The sequence below is a fragment of the Sciurus vulgaris genome (genome assembly GCF_902686455.1).
Source record: "Sciurus vulgaris genome assembly, chromosome: 2".
Classification (NCBI taxonomy): Eukaryota; Metazoa; Chordata; class Mammalia; order Rodentia; family Sciuridae; genus Sciurus; species Sciurus vulgaris.
Genome location: NC_136462.1, coordinates 101,727,251 through 101,753,390, shown reverse-complemented (window position 1 = coordinate 101,753,390; position 26,140 = coordinate 101,727,251). Strand labels below are relative to the sequence as shown.

At 35.5% G+C, this 26,140-nt stretch overlaps 1 protein-coding gene across 2 annotated transcripts in view; it reads left to right on the top strand.

The window, feature by feature from the left end:
• Window positions 1–19,170, top strand: part of LOC306655496 (WD repeat-containing protein 72-like) — an 87,196-nt gene extending 68,026 nt beyond the window's left edge. For both annotated transcript variants that reach the window (XM_079130011.1, XM_079130010.1), the window contains exons 5-6: window positions 11,286–11,390; window positions 16,985–19,170. In XM_079130011.1, coding sequence (XP_078986137.1) covers window positions 11,286–11,390; window positions 16,985–17,040 — 161 coding nt within the window. In that variant the 3' untranslated portion in view covers window positions 17,041–19,170. The remainder of the gene's footprint in view (window positions 1–11,285; window positions 11,391–16,984) is intronic.
• The last annotated feature ends 6,970 nt before the right edge of the window (window positions 19,171–26,140 follow it).

Genomic DNA, 26,140 nt, shown 5'->3' with positions numbered 1-26,140 from the left:
TCACAGGATAAGGGGATTTGGGTGCTGTTTAGTCTTGGAAAAAGGCCAATTTGATCTGTTTTAGATTTATCAATGAAATGGACTTCTAAGACATTTTTGTTTACCTCCCTCCTCTGGCTGTACTGAATGGCTCTAAGTTGGGCAGCTTCCTTACTGTGGGAAATAAGACAGAAATACCCAGGAAATAACTGCTTCCTCCTGGTGGAGCTGACATTGTGTGGGATCCAACTGTGCGGTGTTTGGTTTGACCCTCCAGTCTAAGATCTTTAGGGTTTAAAAGCAAAATAACCATAATTTGGCAAAAAGAGTTTAATCTAAATCTCTTCTCCCTGTTTGTTTTTGAGGAATAAATCTATTTAATCTTTAATTCATGAAGAGAAGGAGGTTCTATGCAAAGGTTGATGATCACGGTTCCCTGTAGATACCCAGCATGGGAAATAGAATTTGGGCCATTAGAGGAGAGAAAAAGTCCCTCAATAGCAATAGAATGAGAAAAACCTTTTGAAATAACTATTCCTTGTAAAGAATTCCGAGACAAAAAGCACATCAGCCACCAAGCCATCAGGATTATTATTTAATACAATTAAATGGTAAGTATAAATGGTTCTATTATGTAAAAATTATGTTTCCATAATTCAGTATTCCTTTAGAGATCAGAGTCTGTTCTTACATTAAGATCACAAGAATTCATTTTATATAGTTAAATTATGACAAATCATCTTCATTTCTTTTTTCTTTTATTACATTAATAAAATTTTTATCACCTCTCTATAGAATGAAATATCAATGAGATTGTTGAACATAGAATAAAAATGTTAAAATAGAAAGAGAATAAATTTAGACCTCCTATTTGGGGAGAATTTTTAGGAGCCTTCTCTCTCCTGGTCCTGGGGAGGTTTTGCCTTTCATAAGAAGAAAAAATAAACTATCTTAGAATAGGAACTTATGCAAAACAATAACTGCTTAAATATTAAATGTTTGTTTTCTATTTCTGGTTGCCTTGCCTAGACTCTTGTGCCTGTGCCATTGCTTCTGAGTACATTACATAAAGGTACCACCATTACAGGGTCCATGGGGACACATTTTATACGTAAGACACATTTCAGTATATGAGTGAGTCTGTGGATGTTAGATAGCATGAATCATAGCGAAGATCAAACCAAACGCTTTAAAAATTGAGTGACCCTTTCCTTGAACTAATGAAACAAAAATGGGTTGTCCTATGAGAACAAAATTTGTTTTATGCCTCTACATTGAGTTTGAAAAGTGAAATCTCTGGGGTAAATTTAGTTTTGTGATTTATGAGGACAAGGAAAAGAGAGTAGAAATCAGTGAATTTTCCCTTATGTTGTAGGGTATAGATATAATCTTTTGCAATGTATAGCACTTATTTTAGTTCTTTGAAGGGACAGAAGTTAATGTTGTATAAATGATGCTTTGGCCTAGAAATCTTGCTTAATATTGTCCACCCAGTGTGTATGCAAACACCACAGAAATGCATAGAAAGTAGACTTCCTTAGCCATCATTGCCTGTAAGTAAGCTGTCCCATGAGCTATAGATTTATTAAGTTTATGTATTTATGTACATATTGGGTCAGGCCCTTGAGTTTACAGCTCAGTTTGATTGTAGCACCAGACGTCCCATAACAGAGAGGCAAAGTTGTCCTCGTGACATCAACTTCACAATTCTCAGATGTGAAATATCTTTCTTCCCTATTAATGGCATCCTACTGGATGCCAAAGAATGGAATTAAAAGTGTGATAAAGGTCAGATAAAGTACTATTAAGACAAAAGAAGAGAGAGAAATGTGAATTGGTGGGTGGAAGATTTATAGAAAAGGTAGAATTTGAGCTTTAATAGTGATATTTTAGTAAGCAAAGAATTGCCAATTAGGGTGAGGAAGGATACTAGGAACTTGGGATTTACAGTAAGACACTGATGCAGAAAATAAATGGCATACCCAGGGATACTTCAGCTCTTGTCCTGCTGAAATACATGATACAGGAGTCTGAGATGGGAATATTTGAGAGAGAGTAGCCTCCAGTAGAAATTGCTGATTGAATAGAGATCAGTCTGGGGTTTTATACATAGGAACAAGAAGATTGGGCCTTAGTTTTAGAGATATGACATGTCTCAGTTTGAAGAATGTCTGAAAGAAGAAATACGTTTTCAGCCTAGAAAAATAGAAGAGTGACTGATAATGGAAAGTAGGGAGAGTATAGTCATGGTGGTTGGAGGAATTGGAGGTGAGTAAATGACATTAGAGCCATCTATTACTTTTCAGCAATTTACAAGCATTATTAATATTCTTCAGATTTACTTTCAAACTGGAGTCTTGGTCCTGAGATTTTCTTATATTGATAAACTCTCCTCCCCCTTATTCCTCGTAGATCTTTGGTTGCCCTCTTCATTTCTTCCAGTATGGACAATAAGAACTAGAGACATATGCAGTGTTCCAAGTGCAGAGACCTCATGCTTCCCTTGGTTTGTCTTTGGTACTTTATTGTATTGCCCATCCTCTTCCTAAAGCACCATTCTCCTGAGCAGTTTGCCTATTTTTATGTGATACGTAGCAAATGATAGCTCAGTGCCATGTTCATGTTATATATACTTTGTACAATGTTTCCCTTAAATGCTTCCCAGAACTTCACTCTACCAAGATGTGTGTGCAACATTTATCTTCATTGATTCTGCCTTATGCTTGTTTTCAATAGCATATCTAATCAGTCCAGTATTTCACAACTCACATGTCCTAGTGATTTTACCATGTATTTTTCCAATTTGTAAAAATATAGTAAGAGTAGAAGTTTACACTAATCTAGGGAACTGTCTTATCTAGAAATATATGTATGTTTCTTAACTTTTGTTTACTATTCCTTAGGTCTTCCATTATGATAATGTCTCTTTTGTATTGAATTTAGTTTCCTGTAATTTTCCTTAGATGATACTTACTAGTTTCTCTTAATATACATGCATATTTTCTCCTAAATGTTTTGCTTTCTTTGGGTGTGTTTCTCTTAGTTTTTATTTGTAGGTCTCACTGAATTATCTTGTATCAAAATGAAATTCTCTACTATTTATCAAGAGCATTTCTATGTTTTAGGCAACTGTCTCTCAGAGATGGTAGTCCAAACATACTGAGCATTATGCGGGACATAGCTTCAGGATTTCTTTTATTTATTACCCATAAAAAAAATCAATATTTTAAATGCTAGCTACATTTGACATGTTAAACCCTATAAAACAGTGGATGATGGGCAACCACCTCTGCTTCCTATGTCTAGTACAAAAGCTTATCTGGGTGTGGACTGTGAGAGAGTGATGCTCACTCCTGTTACATTGTAGTATGTCTTCCATTCAGTTTCAGTAAGTTCTCAAGTATACTAACATAACATTTCAATGTCATCCCAATAAAAATAAATCACCTTCGGAGTAAGCCTAATGGTACAAAATATGGTAACTTAGGCCTTTTTTCCTTGCATCCTTCCTAATGTTGACAAAGGACTAGAAAATGAAGGCATAGTCTAGATAATTTGATTTCCTTATTTTCCATTTCCTATCTGGGAGATGAAAGAGCTCTGACACTTGACTAACCATCTGAGACAAACGTTTTCCCCTGAGATAGAGACAGCTATCAGCTGGGAATTTGAGACTGCCTGCCAACCATTCTCCCACACTGATGGTCTTGTCTTAGGTTTGCCCTGTGGAAAGGTTGCTGCTCTTACAGATTCCAGTGCTGGTGCAGGTTGACAGTTTCTTCTCCCACAGACTCAGGAGGAGAATGTTTCTGATACTTTCCCATATGGACAACTATAGACTTTGTTGCCATTTAAATTGCCCTACATTGTGAATCCTTATCTTAACATTCATATATAGATCATGTTTATCTCTGGTTTCAAATGCTAGCTTGATGTTCTTTTGATTGAAGGATCTTTTGTTTTCCTGACCTTCTTATACATTTTCAAATACAAGCTAGGAAGTTTACTATAAATTCCTCTTACAGTTCTCCCTTTACTGAATGGTTTTCAATTTGTCCATATGTGGGAATCTATTTGTTTGCTTCTTTGGTTAACTGTTCCTGCTTTCAATGTACTATTTTCTTGAAGTTCTGAACAATAAGTAAAATTAATGAATTTCTGTATTTACTATAGAATTTGGTCCTTGTAAGAGAAAAGTCATGGCTTCTGCAGACCCTAAATTGTATGGAGTGCAAGTTAATTTCTACATTCTTAGGACTCATCATCATCTGTGTTTCTCTTTAGTGATGAAAGATGTCCTTTGAGATAAGATGTTCCTGAACCCCTTTTCTTAAGTAATTTCCGTAGTATAGAAAGCTGATTTGACCAGATTATTTCTTGTGTATTGTTTTTCAAATTAGGGATAAATCTACAAAATAATAAGTAATGTTTCATACAGTTATTTACATACTGTATTTACTCAATAATGTTTAGATAACAAAGTCCTGTGAATTGTTTTGATTTGACATTTAAAAAAAAATTACCTGCTTATCTACTTACCCCCTTTCTTTTTGAAACACTGTTTGCCAAGGAAATGATACTCTGAAGGAGAACATAGAGAAATTGAGACAAACTTCTCACTGGTAACTCTTAGAATACCTCATGTTGAATGAAGAAATAGCAGAAAGGAAATAGCTTCGTTATTCCCTGATATTTCCTTTCCCTCTTCCCAACTTACACATTTTTTTCTCCGTCCTATGTCCCTATAGTCTGTTTCAGTTGAAGAGTTGAGATAAATTGATGAGAGTGCTTTTTCATGTTGGCTTTGACTAAGACAAAATGTCTTTATGGGCCGCATCCTTACGTAGAGGAAAAAATAGAAAGATTTGGAACTACAATGATTCTTCTCTCAAGAGGTTTGAATCGAGGAAAGTAAATTCCATAACACCAAACCCCTTCATAACCCTGTCCCATTCATTTGCCAAATAACAATTGAGACTCTCTGTATGGCCAAATAACTGAAGCAAAGAAGCTAGTCTTCTTATAGGAAAATATCCAACTTATTTAATTCAGGAAAACAAAAGAAACCAACAAAAAACCTTCACCAGTCCTCTTTATTTCCAAGGCTAGTATAGTGGGCACTTCTTTGTCCTCTTCAGAAACATCCTGACTGAGTGGTTGACTGACCTGGGATTCTTAACTGGCAGAATATTTGCATCTCAGAACTGGTGGGCATCAAAGAAGCTGTCCAGTCTGGTTCCCTAGTTGAATAAACAAGCTGAGGCCAGGAAAATGAAATGACATGCCCAAGGTCACATTAGAAATGGAGGTGAGATTAAAACAAGACATTGGGAATGCTTAAACAATTTCATTAGTTTGTATCCTTATTTCTTAAAATTAATACATGTATTTGGGTGCTAAAAAATGAGGATTTTTATTTTCTGTTAAAAAAAAATAAGGCAGATAGGGTCTCTTATGCAAACTGCCCACTGACATTAGCAATAGATTTAGGGGTATGTTTGAGTAAGTTTGAACTATATGCCCTAGACCTGACCTTGAGGTTTTCCCCCTAAAACCGCAAGAAAAATTAATCATTGCTTTTTTCATTCTTACAAATCCATGTTTCACTGAGTCATTTCATAAGTTCTCCTAAGTACTTGCCTTGTACCTTGCAGAAGTCTAGAGGTATATCACTTGTTTGCTCTTATCAGCCTTACCAAAGCAGCTCATTGCTCAAATATCCTGGATAACAGAGAAATTTTTGTATTTGAGAGGAATGAAGCAGTGTTTTAAAAGATTCAATAAACAACTGATACCGCTTTCTCATTCACATTTACCTTCCCTCAAATTAGTTGAGTGATTCAGCCATACTTGTCACCTGGAGAAGTTACCCATAAACAAATTTCCCTCCTTAGACTAATTAGCCAATAATGTGATCCTCTGTGTGCATATGTATTTAAATAAAATAATAAACACTGTACATCTAGGTAAGGATACCAACATAGTACTTATTCTTTACTACATTTTGTAAAAAATCATTTCTTTGCCAATTGAAACATATGCCATCCTTAAAACATTCATACTAGAAAATACCACCCAGAAAATAATACTCCAGATCAGATTGCAATTGTAGGGAGATGGTAAAACCCATAAATGTACTATTAACCCCTTAATTGAAGTTGCCCATGAAATTGTTATTACTTAGTTGTAAAGAAGCATTAGAAACCTAATTTAATTTGTGCTATCTCTATATGATTTCTTTTTTCAGTTTCCAATCCACCCTGAAGACAGAATAAGTCTGAAGTCTGATACAGATATACCTATTGCTATTCAAATATAATCAAGAGGTCCTATGACTTGATTATCTCAGTAGATACTCTTTAAAGTAGGGGTAATATGTACATAGCTCTTTAGCTAGATATGCTTTCCTGATAAGACATCTGTCCAAAGAGAAGCCACTTTGTAAACTGAATTTGGAGGTCTGTTCAAGTGACATCCTCTTTGTTTACAAATCTGGTGTTATCACTTTTTAAAGTCATTTCATGAATTTTATGCTGTCCTTTAATTTGAAATGTATTATAGGCTTTGTGTGTGTGTGTGTGTGTGCATGCACACACGTGTGTATGCATGTGTGTGTGATCTGCCAATATTGTATTAGTATTTTCTTCTACATGAATTTAATATCTTTTTTTTTTTCTTTCAAGCCTCTAGTTATACACTTCTGTTTATTTCTTAGTGACTACTTCAGATTGGGAAGAGACCGTATTCAAGCAGGAAAGTTATCAGCTATTGACACCATATTTAGCTAGTAGATTTGCATTTAGGTCCTTTATTCTGTGAGACCTGATCTCTGTAACCTGTATATTATTTTATGCTCTTGATTAATAAGTGATTAAGATTTTTCTCTGGACTTTATATGGTACTATTGTGGATTATTCCATTCAATTGACCAACATTTCAAGTTGTCATTTCTTTTTATTAATGATTTTACTATAAATATCCCAATTACTTCCAAAAAGCCTATACATATGATGAATGAGATCTCTTTTTAAAAATCATTCATAAGTCTTTGTATTGAAAATATTATTTAGAGCTTCAGATTTTATTTACACCATAAATGATATGAATTTTTAACAAGGACCCTATTTGGACAGTATTGGCCTAGCTGAGAAGATCATCTGCTTTGGGTTGAAGGGAATATGGAAATTTTTCCCTACTGCTTTTCTCTTGTTGAGTGTGGCAGATATTGCTTGGAGTTATTTGTTGATTAAACCTAGCCACCTTTTATAGCAAATGCCGTCTCTCTGCAAATGATGAGAAAAGGAGGGATGTTTTTATAGGATAACTGAAACCAGAATGGAGAACAGGAAGGTGGAGGAGCATTACACTGACCTGCCACCATCTTGTTTCTTAAACACAAAGTCTTCCTCATACAAGTTGTGAGGATTTTTCTTAAGGCATTCCTGAATGTAGTTTAAACATTACTGATTTCCTATTGTCTGTGGCAGAACCATTCATTTCTTTAGGATCTAGAATAATTTGACTGTTGGTTAGAGGTGCTATAGTCAAATGCATCCATACAAAGCACATCTCTCTAGCTACCAAAGATATTGCTGAGATATTTAGAACATTGGCCTTTCGGTTGTCAATACTTTGAGGTGTGTGATGAGTAAATGGAATGGCCTTACATCTTTCAGTGGTAAAACTGTCAAGAAGAATTTGTCTTTTTGCCCCCCCTACCCTCCAAAGGTGGACTATTTCAGAATCCATTACAGAGGAAATAAACCCTTGATTTTTAGCTAAAGATGAGCTTAAGCAACCATTTGCCCTTTATCGATGTCAAAAGTATTTCTTTGGTAAGCTCTGAAATGCACCTTCAAAAACTACTGAAAATATCCAAGAACTTTAGTGATGAGCTACAAATGGACTTTGGTATTGATAAATACAAGTCAATATGTATAGTGAAAGGACAACTCACTGTGATAAATGGGCCCACCATCAGTAAAGATCAAATTATTGACTATCTAGGGCAAGGGAAAAAAATCTGTCTATAGCTAACGTCTACAGGTGAGAAGAATTAGCCAACAACAGCAATTCAGTAAAAGTTCAAAGAGACAAGTAAGGAGAATTCATTAAAAATACATACCATGCAGGCAACAACATTAACAAATACATTTGTGGCCCTAGGATGCTGTATTTCTTCCATCACGCCTGTATTCACTTGGTGTGAATGAGCTCCCCATTGGGCTTCCCACATTCTCAAAGGGCATTTAATGCAAATTTCTCCTCTGAACTACCATAGTGCTAAGAAATTCTCTAGTGCACTCATAAAAAGCGCACTGCTCTTAGGATATATTCTCTTTTGCTCCTTAACTAATTAAGTTCATTGTCCTACGACTAGATCACAAGTCGTTTGAGGGTACATACATTAAAAGTGCCTTCATTTCTTTACCCCATGTAGTCTAGCAAAGAGCTCTACCCATAAAAAGCACTAGATCAATATTTGTTGATTTCGCCATTTTTGAAATGATTCATTAGAGAAACTTTGGTCACACATCATGTCAGAGTTTAATGATAAAACATCAGCAGGAAACACCCAAAAGAACAATTGCAAGGATTAGTCTATCAAACAAACAAACAAAGAGTAGAATGGCAGTAATTAACCTCTCCAAAGCCTGTTGTTCCCAATTGACAGAGTGCAGTCATTTCTTCTACCGGAAGTTTAATTGGACTCTATAAACTTACCCAATAAAAATGACAAATCTAATACAGCTTCAAATTTGGAAACTCTTATGTGTGACTAACCAAAATATCTGAAGAATAATCCTTTTCACTCCGCTACCCTCACACAAACCACACCCTCCAAAATCAGAGGTGAAGGCAAAAATACCTGCATGATTCCTACTGGTATGAATTTAATTAAGATGGTGCAGCTAAAAGTACATCTAACTCTAGCTTTCTTGAGAGAGTCGGAACTTCATTTCATGCTGAGTCTACTTTATTGCCACTAAATAATGATTGCAGGCATGTGCTTTATTGTTCTAATACCATATCCTCTTCCTTCTTGAGATCTCTAATTTAGAATGTATCTCTAAATATCTGCTACTTCAAAAATATCTGTTGGAGAAATAATTAAATGAATGAATGTAGTAAAGTGTTAAATTAGGAAAGAACAATATATTGGATGACAGTATAATGCATTTGCCCAAATAGAGGTGATATTTCATTGACTTTTAGTAAAAGATTTAGCTACATGATTGATTCCCTGTTATAAATAGCAATGTAAATACTTCAGGAAATTAACAAGCAAAATATATAGAGATAGAAATCATTAAGATAGGCCTGAAAATTTTGACCAATATAGTAGTTTTCTGCAGTTTTGTTGCATTTAACTATCCCGCTTAAACATCTCACAAAAATCTAAGGATTTAAAAATAATGCATAGTTGATTTAAAATGGGAGAATTAAATTAAAGGCAGTTATAGCAGTGACTATGTAGACCATACATGCCTCTTCTTCCACATTACAGACTAACTAACCCACGTCACCACTTGCAAATATGCACCCATGATCTCAAATGGGTCTAAGCAAACAACTGAACAGATCTAGCAGAAAGATAATTGAAAGCACATGTTCTCTTGGATCAGAAGAACATCTAGCCTGGTACTGCTGCTTCACTCATTTTTTCATTCATTCATTTCATAATTCCTTTGAGAATATTTTCTATGGCCCAGGTACTGTTTTATACAGGGCACACAGAAATGAATGAAGTAAATATGGTATTTGCTTTTGTAATTTTTTTTCAGAAAAAAATGTATGACATAAAAAAATCAGGTTAATTGATTTAAAATAAGAATTTCAGAATTTTCTCATATTTTGTTACCAGAAAAAAGTCAAGAGAAGCAGGAAATTTAAACTGCTTTTATTTCAACAGAGCAGAGAGGTACCATTTATGTACTGAGAGAGTTGATGAAATGATCTGGAGGGAATATTTGACCAGAATTATGTTACTAGCCTCCTTTAAAGTATGTCTGTGTGGTCCTCAGGTTTTCATCTCCACTGTTTCACAAGCGCCATTAAAATGCATGGAGGACAGCAGCAGGTATGAGCACCGCTAATGCTGCGTGGATTAGCAGGGCACCATTGTATCACTCATCCAAACTGTGAAGCAATGGTCTCCAGCCTCAGTGCTGCTTTCTCATCTTCTAATGGAGGTTTAGCAATAGTAACCTTGTACTAGCAAACTTATTCCCCGATTCTTGTGGTGTGTGTGTGTGTGTTGTTTATTTTGTTTATTGCATTTAGGACTTATAAATATGGCAGGTGTTATCAAGATCTGAAGACACTGTAGTAGTGATTACTGCAGCAGCTTACGATAGAAAAAATTCCATTGTACTCAATCCTGTGTGCGTTTGTGTGTGTGTTTTTAATAGCATTTGACTTTGGACAGGTTTAAGTGGGACCTAGCACGTGTGATTGGAGGCTGCTTTATCTTGTTTGTGTCTTTGTTTTCCACTGAATTTCTTCATACAGACAAGGCACACTTTTCGCTGACAAATGATTACTAGAACAAAATTATATGGGAATATATTACTTATGGAGATAATTTAGATCAACTGTTATGGGAAAATGCAGAAACCTGAGCTAGTTTCTTGAATAGAGTTAGTGGGCATAATGTATTTATAGAAAGTTTGGACTCCTGCCCTAACTTCTGTTTCTGGTTATAATTCCTACCCAGTAAACAATATTTCATCACAGATTGTTAAAGGCCTTCCATTCAAAACACCAACTCTCTGTATCATTTTCAATGTATTCGCTAAGATTTACTTTTTAAAAGACTTTGTGTGTGTGTGGGGGGGTGCCATTATTTTTATTTAATGAAAGAGAACCAAAATGCATATGAAGTGTTCATTAGCTATGATTTGTGCCACCAAAGGAAGCCTTGCCACAAGTACAGAGCTGATCTTTCTAATTGAGTAGTCTGATGTTCTCTGTGTCCTGTTGCTGTTAATTGACTATATTGTTTTAGATTTATGCATTAAAAACACGATTTCTACTTCGAAGGCATCACTTTGTTACTTTCTAGCTTTTAAGCTGATGCCATGAGCTTATTTTTCTTCTAAGATAAAGTCGCATCTATAGATTTTTCAACTAATTACATGTCTGCCAATAAATACTTAGAGGATACATTTTATTTCAATTTATTATTTGTGTTTACATAGTGTATCCCTGGAAATATCTGCACAACTGAAAAGAAATGTTTTAATGGTGTTTGCTACTACTTTTTCATTGCTCTTTCTCTTCCTTTTCTCTCTCTTTTTTAATAGCTCCAGTCAGTCCGGTCAAGCATGACAGCAACTCAAACTCGGCAAACTTCCAAGATGCTGAGGACATGCCTGACAGATGTGTCTTGGAAGAGTCTGAGAGTCCAGGTGAAAGCCATTTAAAAATAGTCAAGTATAAAATGATAAATTTGACACAGCTTTGGGGTCCTTGGAAGGGTAGGGGGGAGGACATTGTAATGCTGTTTTCTCTTAGCAGCTGCACTGTCAAATTAATGGTCACCTCCAGAGGTCACAGTGTGGAGCTGTTATCTTTTCCTCTTTCATCAAGAATTCAGTTGGAGGAAGTACAAAGGCTTTATGACTGAGAAGGGAAGCTGACACTATTAGTTCATTATCATCAATTTTAGGCTATGGTGGTTAATATACAGAGAGATGGGAAACAAGAGAAATGTTGACATTTTTAATATTTCAAATAATGAGATCTAACAAGAGTCAAGCAGACATGGAGAGATGAAGAGAAAAGAGGAACAAATTGTCATCCTTTCAAGTATATTTACCTTTCTAAATACAAACAGGACTCTGAATGGGAAGAGGATTTTAGCATGACATTGTCAAACAAAAGAAAAGAAGATGGCAACCCTTCTTCTTGCAATGAGATTTACTCTACATCAAAGTTACTTGTGCTTAATATTTTTTCTTTGTGGAAAGAACAGACAGATATACCAGAAGGCTACAGTCAGAAACACTTGAGCATGGATTTGTTTGGTTTTTGGTTTGTTTTGAAGTATACCTAGTTTTAATTGCTAGTTAAGTCAAAGAAAAAAAAAAAAACATCTTGCAAAGTTGAATGACATTTTTGGATCACTACAAAGCCATCAGATGCTAGAAGGTACCTTATTACCATGAGTGAAAGAGTTAGATATCTTCCCCACAGAATATTTCTTTCCTGTTTTATCTGGCTACTGTGTACCCTCTACCCTCTTACATCTTTGTGTGCTGATCCATGTATCATATTTTTGATTCATCCTCTCTGTGGCCTGTCAGCTTAGTTAAGAGATTTCCAAATCTTGTAGCCTTCACTGACAGGGGGCAGCTGCAAACAGTCCCCTGATCCTTCCCTGAGGAGAGCTACTGAGATTTAATTTTCAGTGAAAGGTGCAGCCTGCAATCTATGTCAGGTCCCCTAAGTCATCTCAGAACCCCAATGGGCCCAGTGGCTCTGGCATTGTGTATCAGCCCCCTCCGCTACACCAAGATCCTCAGAAGATGAACTACTCTGGTGCTGTGTGCCCATCTCAACACCCTTCCTTCGCTTCAGTATTACATGGCAGAGAGAAATGGCATCTTTAGCAATGATGGAAAATTTTAATGAGCAAATTAACCCCAGTTTCTCTCCTAATAGCCAAAAGAGAAATGTAGATCATTGTAAAAGGGTAAAGGTAATGGTAGGTGTTAAATTTCTATAATAAAAGTTTTTGAAAAATTACTTTTAGTTTGAACTAAAATTGCCTAATTCTGACTCAATTTTTAAAAGTGTGTTAATAAACCATTTCTTATTAGCCTTTTTGCCAGGCAGTTAAATTCCTGAATCAGGTGTTCACCTTGACTCATTGTTTCATTGTTTTTGACATGAGCAGATCAGCTTTATACCATTCCTTTGCCCCTTAATATGAGTGGAATTGTCCTGAGATTCGAATGTAACGTACTCTGACTGATGCAAACAAAAGGACATATCGGAAAAGAAAGATTAATTAGAAAATATAGGTGCTGATAAAGAATCTTAACTTAAAGAGTGAGTACTGTTCTATACATGGGACATCATTAAACTGGTAATAAAGAATGAATTACTCTGGCTTTTTCCTCTGTCCATTCCTGCATTTTAAGACATCTTGCCTTATAGGCCTAGAAACCTCTGGAGGGTTCACTACTGGTCTCACTGCCTTCCACTGAGAATTTGTGGCTTGGTTGTCATGGAGACATCGTATTTCTCCAAGAATTGCTCATATTGATCCGTGGCCAGGCGTAAATGGCCAAGCGAGTGTGAGGAATAAAGGGGGCTGGGCAGTCCTATAAAATGACCAGGGCTTGGGGGTTGGAAATAAGCTCATAGCAAACACTTAGGTAAAAAGAAAGAAGCAGTTTTATTTTGTTTCAGGATTTCTTTCTGCACTTTGGGCCATTGTCTTCTTTCACTATGAACTGAAAGAAACTTGTTAGTCACTTGTCATGTCAGATCTTTGGTGCTTGTCCTGACACAGCTGTCAGCCTTCTAGCTCTGTGCAGTTCAGGGACACACAACAAAGAGGCAATGACATGAATTATTTATTGCTCCTTGTGTGGATAAAATTCTGTGATAAGAAATTAAGACACTTCTGACAGAGGTGCTTGTTTAGTAAGAAAGATTTTGATGAGAGAATGCATTTCCTTGAAGTAGGAGCATTCAGTAGGCAAAATTCTTAGAACAGAACATGAAGGAAAATAAGTTTTGTGTTTCTCATGTGAATTTGGCGACATAGAAGGACTTCTTTGAACTATGAAAATATGACTGTCCACATATGTCTACTTTTTAGTGTCTAAAAATGAACTTCAGAGTATCAAATTCTGAAGTAATTAAAAATGCAGGTGCTACTAATGGTTAGCATTACTATGGTGATTTAGCTATCTCTTTACCATGTGTGAGTAGCATTTCTTTGGAAATATTAACCACCTTAGTTAAAAGAAAAACCGAGTTTTGGGCTTTAGGGTGTGTTGTTGCTGTTCGTTGTTTGTGGTGCTGGAAATTCAACCCAGAGTCTTGCACATGGTGGGTAAGAATTCTGTCACTGAGCACATTTTGAGACAGGTTCTCCCTAGGCTGGCCTTGAACTAGGGATCTTCCTGCCTCAGCCTCCTGAGTAGCTAGGATTATAGGTGTGCACCACTGCACCTGGCAAATTTGGGGGTTTTTAAGTGGTATGATCTGGAAAACTAGTATAGGTGCTTCAGTAGCTAAACTTGTAATTGCATCAGCTTATTCATTATTCACTGTATGGTAAGGAGTGTGTTTTAATCAAATGCATCATTGTTCCCATTTTCACCTGGAATATTATAACTCATTCAAAATTCCTTTTAACATTTTATGTGCAAGCAAAATCCCCCAGTTTCAAAGTTGAATGTAGTCAGTCTTCTAACTTGAATGGATATATTGACATTACATAGTTTTATCTATGCAATGCTAATGGACTACTATACTTATTTCTTCATTTTAAATGAAGAGACCAGTTGTTTGAACATAATTTAGAAAACGAAAACTGAAAATCATTTTCCCATATAAGCACAAAGCAAGAATATTACCTTATATATTATTCTTTCCAGTCTTTTCTTTGCAAATTCTCTAAATATCATTTTGTGTTAGCTTTTCTAGCTCAGTGTTGTTAGTATCAACCCATTTTCATATTCAGAAAGTCAGGACATTGAAGCACAGAGAAGTATATTTTTGAAAAATAGATGAAGTTGATATTTTAAATGTTGATAGTTGTTAAATGTCATTAATAAAATAAAATTTTATTAATAAAATAAAATTTGTAGAATCATATTAAATAGTAAGATTGACTTTGTGAATCATCTTTGAATACAAGGAGTTTCGAATTCAGGTATATAGATTGTTTCTTTTTTCATTGACATCACTCCTCCAGCACTGAATTGACTAGGGTGATCCATTTGTAAATAGGTTGCAGTCTGCATGTAGGTCATGATTTAGCCCTCTGGAGTGGTTGTTCACCTTGTCTCCAGGGTGCTCTACCTTATTCATCATGCCATTGTGATCTCTTTATTGGTTCAAGCTGTATACCCAGGTGAGTGCCTAGAATCCATTAAGGTTGGCAAAGCACCTTTAGACCAGACCATTCCTGTTACTTTGACCCTGCTAGTGAACCTGGAGGTCTTGTCGGACTGGGGAAAGTATTCCTCAGTAGTGTCTTTTCTTTGGAATAATTCATTAGCAAAGAGTTTTGACTCACAGGTGAATCCCAGATTGAAGTTACTATCTTAGACTCTGAAGCCTACTTGCTCCTTCACTGGCATTTATATGTTCCTGGAACCTGTGGGAATAACTTTGCTGTCTAGTAATAGAAGCACTGAGACAACATCATGAACTTGCAGCTCCCTTTTTTTGTGATGTTAGGGCCATTAGGCTTTCTTTGGCTCTTTAAGGCCTGGTTGCTTCTGAATCTAAAAGATGTTTCCACAAAAATAGATCAGTTGAGTCTTTTGCTTGTTTGCTTCTTGTTAACTGTTTCTTTCTCCAGAATATTTTTTTTAAACGGTGATTCCTTGCCATTCATCTGTACATTCATCATGATAAAAACTTTAGAGCAGTGTTCACAATTTTTAAGCAAGTGGTAATGAGAGAACTTGAGCTTTTATCACTTATTAGCTTGGAAAATTGAGTTTTATTTCCTAGTGTAAACTTCAAAGTAGCTTCAGCTGAAAAGAGTAATGACAAGAGTGAGCTTGGAAGTCCAAACCACACATTCACATGAGTTTTCACATCATTCTGAAGCAGTTTATAATCAGCATGCATTCTTCCATTAACAGAACATTTCAGTGGTTTTTATGCAGCATGTTACCTGTGTGGATCTATATACATCATTGTCAATCAATATAACATTTGCATGAATCTGATGAACAAAACTAGATTTTGCATAGTGTTTCTAGAGGATAATATGTTGTGAAAAACCAAGGTGGATTTTTTTTTTCTTTTACTATTGTGGCTCATGAATCACCAGTAAAAACCAGGTAACAGAAAGTAGGACAGATTCAGGACTGGAGTGTTGGAGATGGCTGATGATGATGCATGAAGCAGAAAAATGCGGACCGTGTGAGCAGCACATCAATCATAGCCACGAAGAACACACTTCCTAGGGCTAGTGCTAAGAAAATGTTATACGAGGAACAATTTCAGTAGTCATGCATATGCTCCTTCTACTGGTTGTGTTTAACAGTATCAATATTTTGATTAATTTGCCCTTAGGGAAAATTTAAGCATTGATGTACTAATTTTTTAAAAGAATATAAAATTGTAGGCTAATTCATACACAAGTACACACAGACACTCATATGCACACACACACACACTGAGGATACAGTACTAGTAAAACTGAACCAATTAGCTTTTAATTTTTTTTTTCTAGTAGCAGTGAGAGTTACTATTTCAGCATCACCTCATTAACATAAAATCATTAATTGAGGCACAATGCTTCAATTGATTTAATACTCAAATTAATTGAAGTAATGTGTTTTTTAGCCATAAAATATAATCATTCAAGTGGTATAAAAAATAAATGTTTTCTGAGTCTATAATTCAAACCATATTTCAAGGAATGTTTCTAAGATTTGAAAACTGTAGTCATGGGTTTCTCTAAGAGCCATTAAGCTGCTTGGATTTATGAAAGTTTAGTAATTTCAAGCTGAATTCATCTTGTGGGAAACTTTCATTTTCTTTGGCAATTAAGAAAAACTACTAATGAAGTGTGTGATTAAGATGTATTTGTCCAGTTTATAAGACAAGAGTATTGGTTATTGTATCAAATTATTTTATTTCAGGACAGAAAAGAAATTAGAAATTATAAGCAATAACATCCTTTCTTTCTTTCCCCATCCCTTCCTCCTTCCTCCCTGTTTCTCTGCCTCTCCTCTTCCTTCCCCTTCTTGCTTCTTTCTGTTATTTCACCACATAACCCAGATATCCATTTTATTTACAGGTGATCCAAAGCACCATTCATGGATAGCAAAGGTGTGCTCCTGCAAGGTGTGCTAACTGGAATCTCACTGTAGAAATGGATTTGGACAAATTAAGAGACCCCCACACAAGCCCTGTGTTTATTGTCACATAAAAGAAATGTTGCTCTTGGTCTATAGTGAATTTGCTAAAACTTTAACCAGAGTGTACTGAAAGCATACTGATTGAAAATACCTGAATTCTCCTTCTAGAAAATCACTGTTTAAATCATTCTGTATTCCTCATTTTCTGTAATATCTCCAACAAGGAATGCCAGCCCACACACATACAAATTGAACATTTCTTTAGATTTTCTTCTATTTTTTTCAGTCCCTGAATTATATAAGAAACATTAAAACTAATGTAACACACAGTACTTCTCAATTTAATTTTGCTTTAATGTGTCTAATATAAAACTGCAACAAATTTGACTTGTTAGATTAGGGCATTTTGTTTTAGTACATGGTTTAATTCACAGATTGTTGCAGTAAATCACATCCCTAAGCATGACATGTTTTCAGCAAATAAACAGTTCCACACAGTCATCAATTAGTCCAAATAAGTGATACATAGTATGGCAGTACCCTGTACAGTCTGGTTAATGTGGACTTCTAATGACACTGAGGTTTTAGCAAAAGGTTGATCTTTTGGGCCATATAGATGTGAACTAGGAAAGGGGAATCTACTTATAACACATCACAATTGATTCTTATTGAGTATAAACTCTTACGGTTCTTTTCCCAGAAAGAAGCTTGACTAGCAGGAATTCTAAAACTAAAATATGCAAAGCAATATAAATAGAAATTGACAGAAAGTGCTCATCTATCAAGGTCTTTAGTGATCTGATGTATTTGCTATGATTTATATTGCACAATTTCTTAACTTATAGAAAATCATCAAAGACTATGAATGTGCATGTTATGAATACAAATACTGCTTAATCCATAGGAAAAATATAAATAAAGTATTAACTATATGATACATAGTTCTATCTCAGAGAATATCAAGTCCCTTCAATTTAGTAGACACATTTTTGAGTACCATCTTCAGGTCCTATGCCAAGGGTACAGGAGACAGGGGATGGGGAGATTAGAGGACTCTATGCCTGAAATGGAATGGTCTCTGTCTTTGAAGACATATAATTAATGTTTGACCTGGATGAATATTCCAGACAGACAGAAAATGAGCGTGACCCCTTTAAAGCTCTTTGTTTCCTAAAATGTACTGCCCCTGCTTGAAATTACTTTTGAGTTGTAATTCGAAACTGTAATATGTTGTTAATATGAGCAATTGTGAAAAATTGTCATCCTTTGAAAATTGACTTATATACATTTCCCTACTTTGGAAACAACCAAAATCTACTTCCAACAAACTTCAAAATAAAGGAAAGTAGTAAGAAGGCAATGGAATATATTTTCTTATATGCTGTGTGCTGGCTCTCAAGCTTATTACAAGAACTCTCAAAAACACTTTGATGTCAATATCAAATGAATGTATGCTCTCTCAAAGGGAAATTTTAATTGTTAAAACTTATTTGTATGCTCAAGTTCTGGTATGTTTGTTGAAAATGAGCTTTTTTATTTTTATAGCTACATCTATTATTCCCCTTCTCAAACAAGAATAACAATAGGTTTCAACAGTTGCCATACTTAGTATTTTGGGGGGTCTAATTTAACCAATATTAAATCCCCAATAATTATTTTATGATGTCACCAGCTATAGGAAATAAGAAATGGCATAAACCTGACTTTAATATATAGGAGTTTAACTAATTCTGGAGGCCAATACCATTAACTCTGAAGACTTAATTTCCAAAAATGAGAGATTAGAGAGAGAAAGTTAAATTATGCTACTCTAATATCCATGTGCAAATATACTGATGTAACAAATCCACTGGTCTGTTTTAAAATGATTTATTTTATTTATATTGACGTAGATTCAACATGTTTCAATACTTTTCATTATAGGGAGATTTGAAGTAGCAAGTTGCCACACAGTTCCTTAGATTACCATGCTTACCATCTTACCCACTCAGTACTGGTTAAAAATTCAAGACTGACTTCTCGATTTGGTGGTTGTCCTTTTGAATGCCAATCCTTAGGTAATCACTGTAGTAAATGTATTAGTGAATAAGTTTGTATCCAGATTCTTCTTGTCATTATAATAAATAATTCATAATTCATTAAAATGTTATTTTGTGGTTCTTTTTTTGGTAATCATCTTGGTGATATAGATAAATTGAGAGAGAGAAAGAAAGAGAGACATGACCCAAAGGAATATTATATTTTGAACTTTATGGCCTGGATTATTTTATTTATTGTGGAGTTGTACATTGGCTATGTGGAATGTTGCAGAAGCACAAATCTGGAAAGCATCTAGTGTTAAGAGAGAAGCTTCCTGCTCTGGGCAACACAGGCTTCTCAGAGCCTTATTTCCTCATCTGCATTGAGGAGCTTCTTCACAGGAGTGGTCCAAAGGCACTCTATGTGGTGGTTGGTTCACAGCCAGCAGTCTAAATACTGTAAAACACTTCTCAGGCCTCAAATATTCTCTTAGTATTTTAGAAACAAAGTCAAACCTACTTGGCATATGTCCCTGTTAGTAAAATCATAGAAAAATGCTTTACCAAATGTTAACATTCTATCTTTTGATGAAAGCATTTGAGATGATTTTTATTTCCTCCCTTATGTCTTCCTCTAATGTTCTGTATTTTAAAAATCCTTTTTTAATTGCTCAAATCAACATTTTACAAAAGATACTCTTTCTTGTTGATCTTTAGAGTAGTAACTGAGTTTTTAAAAATGTCTTATGCCATATGTTTAAAAAGAAGATTCAGAAAACATTCATTCAAATTGAATTTAAAGCCTTATCTCCACAGAATGGACCCACATAGTATTTTAAATTTTATGTTTTATATGTTTTGATTGCTCAGGTGTTTGAAAGTAGGGTTAAACCCTTTTATCTGCTCCAAAATGTTGTCATATGTATATGTATACACACACGGACACACACACACAGACACACACACATATAAATTGACCAAAGTTGCATTTAATTTTATGCAAAAGTCACTGCTTTTTAAACATTTGCATAATACTTAGCATTTTTAAATATTTTAAAAATTGTCTATAATTCAACTAGTTAAAACTATCCTAACTGGATGTCTTTCAGATGACATTAAATGGCTTCATATACAGTGGTTTCAGGAGCACTTTGGTCAACAAGGATTATACAGTTGGATTATAGGTGAAAAATATAAGCCAGAAATGAACAGGTCTCCCAGTAGGAACATACCACTACTGGAAACTCCCATCCAACATGCGACCCCCTGGGAAATGGCAGGTGTCATAAATGTCTCATTAGCAGGGCAGGGATGAGGGTGAGGCCTGCCTTAATTCCTTTACTCACTTGACCTATCTACTTGACTTTCCTAGATCTTAAACCTTCATAATTTTGATATCATGGATTTTTTTTTTACAGTAATGAAATTTTCAGATAGTATAATAAATTGTTTTAATCTAGATTATCCAGTTTTGTACTATTCCCTAGTATTGGGCCTTGTTCATTAAGTCTAAGATAAAGTCACCTTTACACTAGAATGCATGCTGCACTTAAATGGACTGTGACAATTGTGTCGTTAAGAGCATGGTTATAATGATACAAATGGTAAAAATTTGTATTTTAATACTATGTGGAAACAAAAGGATAGCCCATTGAAAATGTCTGAAGTGACTTCTAGTGGTGTATGGGGGAATATTGAGCACATAGAGTTCTTCCTTTTGATTTTTTTTTTTTTTCCTAAATGCCTTTTCTTCATTGAACAGAACATTTTCCTATCATCAGTTTTGAGGATCCTTTTCTGTCTTCAACATCCTAATAATTTGAAAGGTAGCAATGATTTTTATTCAAGGATACATGGTTTTTAGCACCAAAGATAATTAGTTCATGTTTAGTACAACATTATGTCTAAATCTGCAAAATGCCAAATGCCAGCAAAATGCCAATATTCATAACTTGATGTAACAACAATAATTAGTTGGCATGTGCTTCCAAAACCCATCATTTATTCACTTAGCAATCATTTTAATTGCAATTATCTGTAAAGTCATCAATTGACTTTTCGATCTTCCCTGTGTATTTTCTAGGGAGAAGGTGTTTCACAACAGCCTCAGTAACAGGGCATCATGGCCTCTGATGATGCCTTCTAAGATAAAAAGATGGTCTATGATGTGTTCTTGACTTATCACAAGTTTCCTTTGGGCTTTCGATTTTCTGTTAATTCTGCAGTGCCAATTACATTTGCTATCGGAAATAACCCATCCTATCTATTATCAAAAGAATTCTCAATCTCCATCTTCAGTATTTGTGTCAATTTACAGTTATAGTCAACTGGGGAAACGTGAGTTTGTTTCATTTTCCCTTTTGTATTTTAGAATCTGCCAAAGGAAAAAATAAAAATCTACAGTACTGTAAGAGTAAGGACTTTTTCCCTAGCCCCAGACGTGGAGATCAAGTTGCACTTGAGATTTTTTTATGATAAGGAAGATTTCCTCAGATTAGCCCCTGTTTCAAATGATGTGTATTTCCACGAATCTAACAAAAACATTTAGTACAATTCTGCAAGGACCTGAGATAGAAAGTGAAGTGAAAATATACACTATCATGTCATTGGAATACTCAAGTAAAGAAACAGTTTTGAGAATTTCGAGAGTATGTTTTTACAGAAAGTGTACTGCAATGGAGGCCCTTCTGGGAAGGGGCCGCGTTTTGTTTGTAGTCTTCCTGCCATGTAGGTGGCAGCAACACTCAAGGCTAGGAATTTTCTTTCTCATTCTTTTAGCTCTAGCCCAAAACATATTCTTACTACACAAAATCCTTGTGGAAGAGAAACGGTTTAAAGTGTAGAGACAAATTTCTCCATGTCCTCACCTATCTCTAAACCACTATTTTAAGGTTGTGCTTAAAATGGTTCCCATAATGGGAAGACATTCATCATTTCCCCTAATACAGAAGTCATATTCTGCTCTTGTTCACATTGGTAGCATTAGGTTTCTGTTTCTTTATTTACTAGGATCTGATTTCTCTACCTTCCCGGGCTAAAGCCTTTCTGCAGAGAAAAAGGAAGAAAACACCTTTTGTCTACTGCTTCCTAAGCTTTTTTGGGAAATAGTACAAGGCTGTCCTTTTTTCCTTTGCAAAGGTCTAAGAATCCAGGCTTTTGCGTCTGGTGAAGAGATGGTTCCTTAATCTTCAAAATGAAGCCACTTTCTCTCCTAACTCTAGGTGCCTGAATTCAACTTAATCAAAGGGCGGCCAAGGCCACCTGGTGAGGCCTGAAGGCACACATGTGGGTGGGGGGGAGGCTGGGATGCTGAGTCATTGTGTGGACCTGGCTCACTGCCTCGAAGAAGCCATTTCCCCCTGTGCCCAGGGTGAGATGAAACCAGAACACTGCCCTTATGTAAGAGTTGCTTTTCCTCAGTATTGGAAATTGGTGAGCCAATAGGCTTTTCTTCAATCCCTGGCATTTTGCTAGAACTAGCACATGATAGCAAATGTAGGCAGCCTTTGTGAAGGCTTCTTCAGAGTGTTCTTGCTACACAGCGTCAGTCAATGTGTCCAAAATACCAAGAAAACATTCACAATTCCAGTCTTGTGGGCAAGATAGCCAGTAGATTCTGAGGCTGTAAACAGGCTGTTGAATGGTTTGAGGAGGGTGAGGAAAGTGTTTTCTCCTGTCTCTCGGTCTAGTTTAAACCCTTCCTCTCTCATTTTATCATTTCACATTCTTGATCTCTTTGTCCACATCCATATAGTTTAATGCAAATATTTTGAAAAATAAAAATAGCAGACACTGAACATGTAGTAGAACCTACTGGCACTGTATCCCAGCTCCTTCACTTTCTTGCTAGCTCTTTGATATTAGAAAAATAGTTTCATATAATATTCAGAACTGCAATTTCCTCAACTGGGCATGAAGACTTATAATTTAAATTCCCCAAGGACTATATGCATATACTATTATGAATGGATATAATATTACAAATAACCAAAATTGCTATTTATATTCAAAATGCCTGAGAATCTTGATTACGAACACCATAATGGCACTCCAAGTCTTGGCAGGCTTCTTAGCTTAAATAGAGTATTTTGACATAAACAAGCTAAATAGTTTATTTTAATAAAAGTTGCTTCTTTAAATATGTTTTGTTCTTGTTGTTGTTTTGTGAACTGAGTTTTACCAGGAGCAAACACTAGATTCACCAGTTTCAGTTGATTTAAAAGCCAAGGTTTTCCTAAGCATGGCGGGTAAGAACAAATAACAAATAGTCAAATAGTCTATAGTCAAATAAACTACAGTCAAATATAGTCTTCTGGGTCCAGAAAGATAATCTTCCAGGAATGTTTTATATCAGAATAGGACTGGTCATAGTTCATCTAAGGGTATAGAAAACAAATAGCTTCTCTTTTGACTTCTGTTAATTGTTCATATAATCAAATGACCCTTAAAAGTATGTTTCTACAGCTTTATGAGTTTGAAAGACCAACCAAAACACATAAGCACTTCTAAAGAGTGAGCCTAAAACTCAGAAAGTCAGTGAGTTCCTGAAAGATTTTATACAAAGTCAAACCATGTACATCAAATTCTGCCTTCCTAATGTATTTGAAATGCCTTTCTATTAAACAAAACACTGAAAATGGATGAACTAGGTAGGATAGCTGGGGGGAGGAGGATTTAAAGTGGAAACCAATAGAATGTATGGAGAGAGGAAAACGTATTTTTGCTTTAATAAATCTTGGTAAAATATTTCATCAGAGCTTCTGCCTCTGTCCTCTTCTGTCTTCCTCTCCTTCAGTGAAAAAAGTATTAATTATTTCTAATAGTAACAAAATGACAGTGGGAGTTTTGATTAATAGGGCAAATTAAGATCACCTTCATCTCCACACTAATGTGAAGCCTCACTGAAATTATGGAACAAAAGATATCAACCCTGAAGAAAAATAGAGAATAGGAAAAGAAGAACAGCAAAATCCTAAAAGCTGGAAAGCAGATGAGTGTCAGAGTGGATGATGCTATGAAGTGAGCTGGTTGGTGTTGCCAGAGCTGCTTAAAGTTCAGAAACGACCATGACCTTTGAAAGTGAGGTACGGCTTCAACTGAAACAGCCAAGTTAACTTTCACAATTCCCACCCCCATCTGCATGCAAGCAATTGTCCCGCCCCTTCCTCAGGTGATACTTGGAATTCCCCTCTGTGGACAGGTTGAATGAGAGGAAGTCTGGGCTTTGGACTCAAGTCTCCCCTGAAGGCAGGATGGATGGGTGAAAATTTGCACTTTGATGTCCATAGCCCAGCTTTCTTCTGATTTGCTCCCAAAATGTTGATAACTGTTCAGATTAACCCTGGAGAAGGGCAGATGATCCTTTTTTGATAAAACAACTAGCCTGAGGCCAAGAAACACCTGAAAAGATGCTACACTTCACTAAGCATTAGGGAAATTCAAATCAAAATCACAATGAGATGCCATTTCACCTAAGTTTAGGAAAGCTACTCTCACACACACACACACACACACACACACACACACACACACAAGTGCTGATGAGGATGTGGAAAAAGAAGACCCTTGTGTACTGTTTGGTGAGAAAGTAAAATAGTACTGTTGCAGGACATTTCTTTAAAAAGAGGAAAAATGGAATTGCCATGTGATCCAGCAATTCTATTTCTGGGTACCTACTTAAAAGAATTGAAAACAGGGTCTAAAGAGATATTTGTATGTCAATGTTCATAGCAGTATTATTCATAATATTCAAAAGGTGGAAGCAGCCCAGTGTCTATGGATGAATGAGTGTATAACAACATGTGATATATACATACAATGGAATATTTTTCACTTTTTAAAAAAGGAATGAAATTGTAGCACATCTCAGTGATGTGAACCTTGAGGACATTATGCTAAGTGAACAAAGCCAGCCACAAAAAGGCAAACACTATATGATTCCATTCATATGAGATACCCAGAGAAGTTAAATTCATAGAGCTACAAAGAAGAGTGTGCTTGTCAGGGGCTGGAGCAAGGAAGAATGAGAGACACTTACTGGGTATTTAGAGTTTCAGTGTTGTAGGATGAAAAGAATATTCAGGAAGTTACAAATACATGGTATACATATTTCAAAACATCCTGTTTATGCCATAAATACGACTTTCATTTGTCAATTAACTAATAAATCATTATTCTGCTTCCATGAAAAAAATACCTGGTAGCATTCATTTACTCAATTCAGCAAATCTATTTTCTATTTCTACTTTGTGTCAAGTTAGGAGAAAATATGTTCAACCATGTATAATATCAGTAATAATTATTACAAAGCAATTATTAATCTAACAAAAAATGAAACTATCTGGAGAACGAGGGAATTATATGATAGGAACAAGAATGGGGTAAAGGAAAGCTTAATCCTTATTCTCTTCATCAATAATGTGTATGTGTATACACACATATGAAAAGCAAACATTAATATAGGAAAAATCAGCCAATTTCAGAATAGACACACTATTTGGAAAAATAGAAATAAAATAGAATAATCAGTTAAAGATATATTAAAATTGAGAATTTAAATTAAAGCAAAAGTGGGTAAAATTCCACTTATGAATTTTGCTCTAGAAAATGTTGGTATATACAGAAAAAGTTATCCAGAATTTTTTAGCGTTTATCCTGTATTGGTCCTAATTTTCCTCCCTCTGGTTTCGCTACTTCTCTGTTGTTTAGGACCATGGCCGAAGAAACTACTCAGGTCTTAGGGTCCTTCTGAACTCCACAGTGATGTCACCTATTTGATACTGTTCTGCAGTTGGCCACAACCCAGGCTGTGGGGTGACCCCACATGCATGGCTTCTACACAAGGCATTTGCCTGCACATCTGGCCATGGTTGTTAATAATCCTCCTTTGCACCATGACTAGTGAGTGTGACATGTCATTAATGAGTATGAAGTGGTGAAACTTTAAACAGCTGAATATGATATTAAGTATCGATTATTCATGAGGTTTTTTTCTGAATATCAGCTAAGAGGATTGGTCAAAAATATTTAAATGCCTGCATTGCTGTCCCAGGGACTAGAAATCTAACTACTTCTGTG